Consider the following 12,173-nt stretch of genomic DNA (forward strand, 5'->3'; position numbering starts at 1 on the left):
CCCATCACTATCATGGGTGGACCGATCTTGTTTTTTTTCCCTTATTATGTAGCCAATGCATGCACACCGAGATACTCATACACGCCAATAAGACTGTGACTTACAATTTAAAAGAACACATTTTTATTTGGGTGTAAATAATGGATAAATAAAGTCGCAATAACTATAGCAATAATACGACCCCCCCTACTAAGACAACGACGTAAACAACCCGATCACACCAGGCAGAGTAGCGGCGCTAATTAACCTCCGTTTAATACAGTAGCGTAACAATTTGTACAATAAAGACGTAAAATTCCGATTTTTAAAGTACTGTGGAACAACACTTGTCGTAAAAATGAGCAATATATACATTCAAGAACCACCCACGAACGGAAAGGTGAGCGAACTCCAACCTGTCGCATTTAACTTCAACTACGGCCTTTTCAAATCAAATATAGTTTAACCAGTCCACTTAACTTTTCGTTCAAGGTCTTGTTAAAGACTTCCGCGGGTGATATCGACATCGAGCTATGGTCCAAAGAAGCTCCTAAGGCCTGTAGGAACTTTGTACAGTTGTGTATGGAAGGTAAATAGTCACTCAATACCTGTCTGAAATCATAACATTGACACAGTTGCTTAATTAATGACTTTTTCCTCTCCAATGTGGCCCAAAGGTTATTACGACGGGACAATATTCCACAGGGTGGTACCTGAATTCATTATTCAGGGCGGAGACCCAACAGGGACGGGGACAGGAGGAGAGTCCATCTATGGGGGAACGTTTAAGGTTGGAATCCTTCCATGAAGTCACCTATTAGTTCCAAACATTGTTCTTGGTCTATATTAGAATTGTAACGTGTGTCTCTACCGCCCTCAGGATGAGTTTCACACCAGACTGCGCTTCAATCGAAGAGGTTTGGTTGCCATGGCCAACGCCGGGACGCACGACAACGGGAGCCAGTTCTTCTTCACGTTGGCACGTGCCGACGAGCTCAACAACAAACACACCATTTTTGCCAAAGTGAGTTTGAAAGGGAGCTGTTCCTATTTGTGCATCCCTGACGTCTGACACAAACAAAAAAAATGTTGCTTTCAGGTGACTGGCGACACCGTCTATAACATGCTAAGGTTAGCGGACGTGGCATGCGATAACAACGAGAGACCTTTGAATCCCCACAAAATAAGAACTGCTGAGGTAGGATATTCGGCACCCTCAAATTGTGAGTGGTGGAAAATTGGTGGATGGTTATTATTATTATTATTTTTTATAACTAGGTGCTGCACTGTCCTTTTGATGACATTGAGCCACGTGAAACGAAAAAAACAAAGAAGGAAAAAGAAAAAGAGGAAGGAAAGAAATCACAGTCAAAAGCCACAAAGTAAGTCATCTTTAGTACCAGTTCACAACGGGTGGGTTCTGTTAACTTGCCATGGTACCACTCCATCACTGAAGGAACTTCAGTCTGCTGTCGTTCGGCGAGGAGGCCGAAGAAGACGAGGAGGTGGTCAATCAAGTCAGCCAGGTAGAGATCGCTGTTTTAAAGCGTAACGTTTGTCCCCATCGATTCCTGCCATTGTCATTGTCTCCCTAGAGCATGAAGGGAAAGAGCAAAAGCAGCCACGACCTTCTGAAGGATGACCCCAGACTGAGCTCCGTTCCAGCTGTCGATAAGTAATAGAATCAATTAGGGCCTGACCGATTCATAAGAAGTAAGACTTCTGACGTGTTTTTATCTTTCTCTTTCCAAGAAAAGAGAAGACATCTGGAGATGAAGCAGAGGTAAGCCCATTTAAAATAAAAAGCTCATCAAATACCAATCCAAACACTCTGTCATGTTCCCACAGGAGGACGATGAGCGCGAGAAAATGAGCGAGCTGGTCAGAGCCAAACTTACAAAGGAAAAAAGCGCGGGAATAGCCAGCGAGCCCCAAGATGAATACAAGCGGGGGAAGAAAAGCAGCCGCAGGTACGTGCGTCTATTAAAACACAAAACAAATATCAAGCCAACCATATCCAAAAGAAGCTTTGTACTGTAAGGTAAGTCCCAGCTGGAGGTGCTGTTGAGCTTCGCTTTGTCGAGTGCCTGATAAATTTGATCATGCCAAAGCTTTTGCTTACTTTGCAGAGTCTCAAGTATTTTAGGTTTGATGTTCCAAAATATTTGTTGTTAATTAGCTTTAATGTGGAAATAAGCTCTCCCTTATGACAAAACATTTTGTTTTATACCAAATGGAAAATATTTTTGGAACATTACTCGGCCGCGCCGTTAATGACAACATTGCTGTCCACGTAAAGACAAAACACCGGATAAAAGTCGGTTGTTGGATTCTCGCAGTAAATATTAACCAAACGATTTATATTAACATTCATTTTTAAGAGAGTGTATTATAATCACAGTGCAATGACGATGCCCCTGCTTTTGGGCAAGGAGAGCCATCTAGGCCACGACGGCGTTAAAAACCATCCGATGGGTACGAGAAAAACACAGCGTCCGCGACGCTTGTCAACAGGTAGTCCTCGACATCACGCATCATCAAACCCGCCCCTCTCATTAGCGCTAATGGGATAAACTGCGTGCGCGGGCATGTGTGTGTTGGCGCGCTTGACCGACAGCCAGGTCCAGTGTAGTTTATTAAACACAAGCACAGATTGTTTTGCTACAAGAACTGTAACCCAACACAGTGGTTTGTCTTGGCAGGGCATCACAGAGCAGGCTGCAAGGTACACTGTTAGTCCTGCACAAAGGGGGCATTGTTTTAGGGGGGGGCTGGCAGGGGGGGGGCTCCATCACCCCACCATTGATGCACTCGGTCATCTCTTCAGCGTTTCTCTAAAATTTGATTAAATATTAAGATTTTTAAAAAAAAATATTGACTTTTTCCAAGTAATGGGTCCCCGGACTCCAAACATTTTCATCCGTCATACGACTTTGTTGTATTACATCATCGACAACATACACGAGCCGCAGAGTCGCTGACGGCACGCCCCGGATCATCTGCATCCAAAGTGGGTCATCAGACATCACGCGCGGTCCAGCCAGGACCGCTGCGCCTTCGCCGGCTCCATTGGACCCGAGCCGACGCGCTCTCGCTCACTGAGGCCTTGCAGAGATTCGCGAGTTATGCGGCCTGGTTTTTTAGTGCGTGTGTGTGTGCGTGTGTGTGTGTGTGTGCGTGTGTGTGTGTGGAAAACCACTTGAGATAATCCAGCGCTTGGCTGCGGGATTGTGTACGTTTGGGAGCTGCCAGGTTTACAGAACTCTGGCCCAGTGCAGCACATCTGCTCCGCATGGGGCGCTCGCTCCCTGGCCGGCTGCTTGGAAAGGTTTCCAGACAGACATGCGCGTCTAGGGATTTCAAAAAAAAAAAAAAAAAAACTTCAGCCGTATGAATACCTTGAAGCTTGTACAGCTTTGGGGACCTGCTCGTAATAGGTGAAAATCTGCAATACGGCCAGGCCATGTAAGAAACAATTTTTGCTTGATCAATACAAACTGGACTCAGACAACTTTTTAAAGCCACAGCGCATTTCACTTTAGGAAGAACGTTTTCCCATCCAGGCTGTAAATAAAAACCGCACTATAGCATACTGTATACATTTGGTGCATTTTGCTGACGCTTTACTGTCTGGCATCATGGCGGTGGCCAGATAGAGAGGGAGTCGGGGGGCTGCGGTGGGACAGGGGCAAGAGGGGGGGGGGTTCCTTGCGAGGCAGACGGCATTGTAAAACAGCGAACCGCGGCGGGCTGCGCGTCGGTCTGGATGGCTGTGCCGAGTCATGCAAATTCCTGCGTGGAAGTTTGGATTCCTGAGTTCTGCTTGGCCAGGGCCCAAGCCGTGAAGTGCCTCCCGAGGCGAGTTCACGCGGCCCGTTGGTCCGCATTGCTCGCTCGGTCATTACGGGAGACTGCCGCCGCCATCGTTGCGGTCTCCTCGCTGCGCACGGCCACATAGCGAGGTGTTAAGTTTGACTTGTTTTAATATGCCCTTAACTCATTTCAACAGTGGCTTTATTTGAACAGTTGGCCTTCATTTCTCACTAGAAGGCCGTAAAACGGGAATTCGGAGAAGTCCAAAAACGACGAGTACGCCCGCATCGATATTCTGGAAAACGGTCGTGGGGCAATTTTAAGTTTTGTAAGATTCTCGTGTCGACCTGGGCCTGACAACCCCGGACCTCTGGAGGTTCTGAATCACTGGAGAGCTGTTGGCTGCTGGACTGTCTGTGATAAATATTACACAAATGAATTTATTTTTAAGATGAATGTATTTTACAAAATCATTACAAACATTTACAATATTTTAATGTCTACGTCAAAATACTCGGTGCCTTGAGGGGTGTCCAAACAGATGTTGTCGGTTTCTGGCCTCCTTCCCTTTAATGGTGCCGGCGTCATGGAGCCAATTGTTTGTCCGTCGCCACGGAGACGTAGCTTGTTTTGCCGAGAGTGGCGTGTCGAGGCAGGATGCAGCGCAGCCCGCCTTAAAAACCAGCCACCAGTCGCAGATGCCCAGGCCGCAACGTTGCCATTAAATGCAGAAAACTCAAATCCTGTACTCATTTAATATTATTTTTAGAAAATTCAAAAGACAGAAGATAGATTGTCATAACCCTTTAACCAGTGGATATTTGAACTCAAACGGTGTAGCAACACATAAAGACATACAAATATAACAAGCGTTTCATTGATATCCTCCGTAAAAAAATGAGGGCTGGGAAGGATTAATGGCATTTCCTTTTATGTCAAAAAAGATTTGAGATTTAAGTGTTTTGAGTTCAATTCAACTTGTAAGTCGAAGCCTCGCAGCGCACCGTGGTGGATAAAGTACACGAGGGTTAAACATTTCATAGAAGAGAAAGAGAGAGAAAAAAAAAAAAGGGATGTTGAGGATGAAGAAGCAGACGTCAGAAACAAAGGCGGTCATTGTTTAGTCTGGAGATGCTTTGCATGTTTCTGCTCCGGGCGCCCAGACGCTGCAGCTTACCTGAGCTTTGATAGAGAGTATGGCAGCAACACAATAAGACTCACCAAAACATCGGCGCTCGCCAGCAGAACATCTGCAAACCTGCGTCATACGAGGAGGTGCGGGCCGACCTGACCGGCACTTCTCGCCTCGTTTTTCGGGCCGGCCGCCAACTGGGTCGGCTCAGCGGGTCAAAGAGGCTTCGTCGCTCCCCCCCCCCTCGCGTTATCCACTTTCCTCGAGAAATTTATGTAACAACTGCGTGTTTGAAGAGAGGGAGTATAAACAACATTTATTGGCACTCGTACTGAGGTGTCGGGAGTTTAAAGGCGCAGTCGTATTCCAAACGGTCCTCTTCTGACCGTTTAGGGCTTTTCCCCCCTCAATACCGCAAACCGCTTAATAGCGAGGAGGAGATGTTACTCATAAATGGGAGACACATACGTAGCCCCATAAATAACGATGATATAGAGTGGAAGGTCGCGACGCTGGTCAGCCTCGGGATTTAGAGTCAATCTTTCCCATAGGAAACGCAACTAAAAATACATTATGAGCTCCTTGCGGAGGATAAAGAATACACGCATGTGAGCATTGTTATTTTATCCGTCTACATGTCGCTGCTCCACAGCTTGTGTTCAAATAAAGACGAAAACAGATGCTATTCATTAGCCCGTGTTCGGCATTATTATCTAAAAAGATGACTATTTTAAATACACGTTGCGCAATGTAGTGCGTCACCGCCAGTAAAACCTACGACTATCTGACTGTGAGCATTTTCGACCGCTTTTCCATCATTGAAAAACTATTTTCTCCCTCCCCAGCGAAGAGTTGCGCAAGGAAGTTCGACAGTTGAAGAAGGAGCTCAGGGCATTGAAGCAAAAAGACGACGGCCCCAAGCCCACCGTGGATGAAGTCGAGGAGGGTACGTGAGCCCTATTAATTCACTTTTATTGCTTTTTAAATAAAATGTTAATATAGTGTCCAACTTATTGCAATAAGACACACTTTAATGGTGTTTTAAAACCGCCACCAGCAAACTCGGAGAGCCGGGTGGTCCACGCCGCATTAAAAAAAACAAAACAACTTACATCTCTTTGTATTTAAATTCAGTGTCCTTCTGAAAGTAACACAAAAATTAATTCCACCAAGGGGATGGTGATGTAAATGTTGGCGCGATCCTTTGACCTCCTTGTCGCTCATTCCGCTCAGGAGGCAAGCACTTAACGTTGGCATTAAAATGTTTGCGAGCTGCAATAAATGATTCCCGTATTGTTCTCCAATAAGTCATTGACAAATCATCAGGTCTTTAACGTGTCAAACCAAACAAAAGAAGTTACAAAATTTCCCCCCGTGCTCCAAACCCCAAATATTTAACTGAAGCAGCAAAAGCAAGCCAACAAGAGCTCGCAACCAAAGGAATGTTTTATATCTTGGCACTCGGTTAGCGTTGTAAAGCTCCAGATGGGTCGGACACAACCACCTCCTGTGGGCTGAAATAAAAATGTACAATCTAGGTAGGAGAAATCGGTTCATCCGTTCGGAAAATGACCAACGACGATGTCAACCAGACACGGTTGCTTCAGAGCCCGACTACCGTCACGGTATTATTTTTGATAGGTGATCAAAAATAAGGCTGCGTCGGAGATCGTCACTCTGCAAATATCCGCCGATCGTTGCGTAGGCGAGCACGTTTCGTCCTATAAAAGATCGTAGTTGCTACAACGCGGGGCATCTCCCAGGTGATAAGAGACTAAAGGAATGTGGTTAGGAAGGCCGCCACGTATGTGACAGCAGCTGGAAAAGCTGATGCGAGTGCCACACACACACACACACACACACACACACACACACACACACACACACACACACACACACACACACACACACACACCACCTCGGGGCGTCGTCAGTCAGCATCCATGTTGCCAAGGGAGGAGGCGGGCTGGATGACTGATGGAAGGTGATCACTTGTATAAATCACTCCCTTCTTGATTTCACGGCCTGAAAAAAGGCTGAGTTTGCGTATTTGTAAATAAGTTTTTTTTTTTTTTTAAAGTCCAAAAACTTGTCGCTTTTTTTATTATTATTTTTTTTTATCATTACTTGTGAGGGCACTTGATGTAAGGCCACAAGAACGATCCACGATTGCCCCAAAAAATGTCCTATTAAACAATGATTTATTGGTAAACCGAGGCGCAATCGTCGCCCTTGAGCACAAACGTCACATTGAATGGAGCGACTCATTGGCCTCACTGCGGTTTGTGTTAGTTCATTTGTTTGTTAGCGCAGCATCGCCACAGACGTCTGTCTGTCATGCGCCCGCAACAAACATCACATCACACGGCCTGCGCAGCCAGCCAGACCGTCTGCTGCTCGCTGACCTCACGTCGGGTGTTTCACACGCGGTGGAAAATTATTCTCAGCTGCGCTCGGTACACAACGCTTTCTTGTTGCGTCGCGTTGGACTTACGGACGGGTACACGACTCCCAGGGCAGTCAGGAAACTTGATGAAAAGCCACAATCCCGCCAAGTACTTCAGCTCGGTTTGCTGTTGTTCGGATCTATAAAATTTAAATTAGCATTTGTTGCGGCTTTTGTATACATTAGCAGATGAAATGTTGTTTGGCCTACCAAATGATTCGGTAGCACTTTGCCTCTTTGTCCAGAAAGCAAAAAGCCGACCAGCGAGGCTGTTGCCGAGTACCTGGAGGAAAGGAAGAAGTACGAGGAGAAGAGGAAAGACAAGCGAAGGAAAGGCTCGGGCAGAGAGCAACAGGTAAACGATATCAATGTTCATGCCAGACGGGTGTGATGTCTGACCGGCGGCGGCGGCCTTTGTTTGTTTGTTTGCTCAACAGACAATGGAGCTCCTCAACCGTTTCAAGGACAAGCTATCGACGGCCATAAGCGAAGCCCCGGAGGAAGAGGAGGACGAGGAAGAGCTAGCCGAGGATGACGACAAAGGATGGTGAGTAACCACATTTTTAGAATCGGCTTGGAGGGGCGCCATTTCGTGCTCTCGTTTAAAAATAGATATATTTATGGTTTATAGAATGTCATCCAAGCCCATCCAGCTTTGTTACAGCCTTTTAACACAACTGAATTCTTTATGAAATTGATAAATAAAGTAGACAATTTCAAGAGAATTACAGTCACCTTCAAAAAGGAGAAATTCTTTCACTTTGGGATCTTTGGCATGAAAGTGTTAAAGGTTCTGTCTATTTCATATCTTGTTTCACATTTTTCACATATGGCTATGATTGTGTGCACCACATTGTGTGTTATTCTTCATTATTAACCAATTTCAAATGTTTACAATAGCTTGCTTGCCCCTTTAGTAGCTCTGTGGCAATGTCAGTCAATCTAAGACTGAAAGTATTGAATGAAAATATGTTTTGTTCAAAATGTATAACTTTGGTGCTGAAGAACTTGGTCAGCTACAAAGGTAAGTCAGCGTAAGTACAAATAAAAAATGGATCACTGTAACGTTTGGGAAACCGGTCACCCCATAGATTCATTTCCGCATATTAAACTGCTTAGTCAGCTCATTTTTCGCATCACTAGTACCTCTAAGAGTTCTTCAAAGAGTTTTGCTTAGATACCACAGTCTGACTCGAAAGATCAAGTGAGTTTTCGAACGCTTCAATTTGGGGGAAAAGAAACACGGGTCCGAATGGCCTGTTGGTTCCGTGCACCTGCTACGTCTCACTGCTCCGTTTTCCGCCCAAACCAAAAAGCCGCGGCATGGCATCTGTCCTTCCACTCGCTTGAATGCGTGCCAAAGTTCAGGGGGTACGTACAGTATGTGCACGCGTCAGCCCGCTGCCGCCAGGAAATGGGTCCTGACGCTGTGTTCTGCTCTCATATTCTGTTTTTCAACGCAGATCTTAAAAGCAAGTCCAGTTTGAAATGAATACCATGTGTGTGAATGAGAGATTTAGAATAACACAATCTGCTGTTGCCATTAGTCTCCTGGAGTGTGTGTGAGCAGAGGGTTCTTGTGGGGGGGGGGGCGAGGGGGGGCTAATGAATTTGAGAGAAGCTTTTGTCGGTAGACACCTCTCAGCCCTGCGCCGCGTCGCTCCCGCCAGGTATGGCAAGAACCGTGCAAGCCGTGGGGGCTGTTAGCGTAGCGTTCCTGGAAAAACAGCAGTGCGAAGGGAAGTGTGTGCCACTGCAGGAGCAGAATGTGGGTTACAACAGGTCAGACATTGGAAGTCAAGTCTGGGACAGAGGAGGTAAACTATTCCATCTGTGTCGGCGCGGACCCCCAACCGCCTCCCCCGCTCGTCCTACCTCAAATATTACCCCCCCCCCTGAGTGAGCAAGGCCAAAAAAATAAACAGCGGAGGCTTCTGTAGCTTTGCATCACCGCCTCCGTCTCGCCGTAGCCCCTTTCGACGCAAATGGCCTCCTTTGAAAACGGACCCAGGGTTATTCCTCGCTGCCCAATTTGGAACACAACCACAGTTGGGTTCAGGGTTAGTCGGGGTTAAGCTTAACTATGACCGCCACCGATGTTTTGTCATTAATTGTTCATCTTTAATATCTGTTGAATCCATTTTGGGGTTAGGGTGGGTTCCCCATTGATGAATGTATATACCATCAATTGGATCTTTCCTTACCGTATAATTGCTAAATTAGCAATCTGAACTAGCTATCCCCGACGCGACGATTGTTGTAAAGAAGTCAGTGACGACCCTGACGGCCCTCCCATCTTCATCGCGTCCAGGCTTGGCCACGTGCTGCACTTTGATGAGCAGTCCAGGAAGGTCAAAGACGCAACCGTGCAGGACGAGGACACCTTTGAAATCTACGACCCACGGAACCCCGTCAACAAGCGACGACGGGAGGAGAGCAAAAAGATCATGAAGGAGAAGAAAGCTAGGCGTTGAATTCGCGCAGAGGGGCAATGTCGTGGCGGGCGGACTTTGGCTTCAAAATGTCTGAGACCTCTTTAGACTCGGTGATGCAATTCCCCAACATCTGGATTCAGGACGCGTCGTGACCACGATGGGACACTTTTGGACTGCAGTTTACGAGTCATTTGTGATGTTTTTTTGTGACGAACGGGGTGATAATAAAGTGTTACAGAGCTGGAACAACTCGTGATTGATTTCTGACTGGTGATCCGTTTATATTGTTTTCTTTTGGTACAATGACCACGATATCATTTGAAACGAATCGTGCTTCAAAACAAATGTTGAACAAGTCGTCATATTGCAGCAGATAAAGACTCAGAGCTCCAAGACGTTAAAGTCAATTCTTTGGTGGTTTTAGGCACGTGTGACCAGAAGCTCCCTTTGGCAAGCACTCAATTTTATTTTGGGAGGGGGGAGGGGGTCAACCACACTTCTGGGATGATGCTTAAACATGCATGTGGAACAGGAAGTGGAGTTAATGTTACATTAGCCGCCACTAATCGAAAACAGGTGCCCCCGCAGCACCAGTCTACATCGCCAAACGTGTCATCGGGACGCGACCGACACGCGTAACCCACGACGTCGGATGGATCGGTCATATAATTTGCTTTCAACTAGTTCTTCAGGATAACCGCCACCTTGCACAATAGGAAAATAAACAGAACCATGTCATAAAGTCAGGAAATTTGTGAAATAACAGTGTTCTATGATGAAATGATGAAAATCTAGCAATCATGTCTGTCATGGTCAGTATGATGGATTTGGAAGCAATGTGGTCTGTAATCTTTGCACACCTTCTTCTTGGGGTTGACACTTGGTCTGTAATCTTTGGATACCATCTTATTGAAGTTGAGAACTTGGTTCCACCTACGGATTATTCTGGAAAGCTCAAGAACCAACGCTTGGAATAAATTAAATATCTAGAATGAATCATAGCATTTTCAAACTAGTGGCTTCAAGGTTGCTATCAAAGCCAAGACCAGACGTGGGACAGAAACGGCATGTCAATGAAAGCCACTAGAGTAATAACCTCCATTACCATTTGTCCTCATTAGCCGCCTGTCGTTTCCTACGAGCAGAAACTCGTAATTCACCCGTGATGGATTTAGTACTTCTCCTCACTTGCTCAGAAGGACCTTCTAACCAAAACGGTGCTGTTTTTTTCCGGTCCGTCGGCTTAAGTGATTGGCTATCGATTCTTTATGAATGCAATCCACTTACCTGAAGTCCGTAGAGGTGACCTGCAGGAGCTCGGAATAGCCACCACAAAGAAGCGCTTTCTCAGCAACCGTGAACGTGGTCCACATCAAGATGACCGTGACATTGAGGCCATTGGAAAACTTATAGTTCGGATGCAAACATATCTTTGGACCGCAGTCCTGGAACCTTTATGACACAACTTTGCAAGTTTTGGGAACCCTTCCTGTCTTTCTGAAGTCGTCGCAGCTGAAGACTTTCTCTTCACATCTTTGACATCCTCCCCACCCCACGGTGTGAACTCCTCCGAGGCTTTCATCTGGTGGTTCGGTCTGGACATCAGCTGTGGGAAAAAAAACTGGCAGGCAGGGCTTACCAACACCAAGCCCTAAGCGGACCTCAGCAGATAGCAAGTGCCAGAGCCGTGACCTTCCCATTCCGGTCCGGCATTCCGGCCTGTCAGATTCTTCAACCCCCCCCACACCCTACCCCAATGTGGACTCTGCATGCTCTGTGTCCGAGTACACCATCTGGAGCTCCTCATCCCGCTGTGCTTTGTTCTAGTGCTAAAGTGTCCACAACACTCAGAGCTTTCATCGCCGAGCGTTTGATTGTAGACAGAGCCGCGGTTGGTTGTGATGATTAGTGCCTTGTTGTTGTTCTTGTTGTTAGCGCCTCGCACACCAGGACGTGTCTGCACATTCAGGTGAAGAGCAGAAATCTGAACGGCTCTTATTTTACCACAATGTATCTTGTCATGTAATACGGGCTCAATAAAAAATGGCAAACACAACTAATGAACGAATCTAAATCTCCGGCGTCCTCCCTTAATGGTCTGCTTCCATCATTGGGTCTGTGCTTCAAAGTTCCGTCGACACATTTTTTGTTTTTCTCAGAAGTTCATCGCTACCCCTAACAAAGGAGGAAAAACCAGGGTGAAAAGTTCCATTAGCAAGTTACCAGTAGCCCTGCAAAAAAATGTTTTTATTTATTTATTTTGAAAGTCAGTTGTGTAGTTCAAGCAACCTGGCAACCCACTAGTATGCTACGATGTAGACATTTTATTAGGTAAGGTAAAATATATGCCTTTCCTCCATCACGATTA

At 46.1% G+C, this 12,173-nt stretch overlaps 1 protein-coding gene across 1 annotated transcript; it reads left to right on the forward strand.

Annotated features, from left to right (window-relative positions):
* Positions 1 to 14: 14 nt before the first annotated feature.
* Positions 15 to 10,169, forward strand: cwc27 (CWC27 spliceosome associated cyclophilin). Its single transcript, XM_085925797.1, has 14 exons — positions 15 to 379; positions 472 to 568; positions 657 to 769; positions 860 to 1,003; positions 1,079 to 1,177; positions 1,258 to 1,361; positions 1,436 to 1,505; positions 1,575 to 1,654; positions 1,732 to 1,762; positions 1,828 to 1,949; positions 5,770 to 5,870; positions 7,616 to 7,725; positions 7,808 to 7,917; positions 9,682 to 10,169. Exons 1-14 carry the CDS (start codon positions 338 to 340, stop codon positions 9,842 to 9,844), a joined length of 1,386 nt encoding a protein of 461 aa, XP_085781923.1. The 5' UTR covers positions 15 to 337; the 3' UTR covers positions 9,845 to 10,169.
* Positions 10,170 to 12,173: the final 2,004 nt, after the last annotated feature.

This window comes from Syngnathus leptorhynchus, chromosome 12 (assembly GCF_054491065.1).
Source record: "Syngnathus leptorhynchus isolate UIUO chromosome 12, UIUO_Slep, whole genome shotgun sequence".
Classification (NCBI taxonomy): domain Eukaryota; kingdom Metazoa; phylum Chordata; class Actinopteri; order Syngnathiformes; family Syngnathidae; genus Syngnathus; species Syngnathus leptorhynchus.

Bases quoted from the DNA above. Each gene is read 5' to 3' on its own strand.
- cwc27 (XM_085925797.1), top strand. From the start codon at position 338: ATGAGCAATATATACATTCAAGAACCACCCACGAACGGAAAG. The intron at 5,871-7,615 runs GTACGTGAGCCC...CTCTTTGTCCAG, and splicing joins CGTGGATGAAGTCGAGGAGG to AAAGCAAAAAGCCGACCAGC. The intron at 7,726-7,807 runs GTAAACGATATC...TTTGCTCAACAG, and splicing joins GCTCGGGCAGAGAGCAACAG to ACAATGGAGCTCCTCAACCG.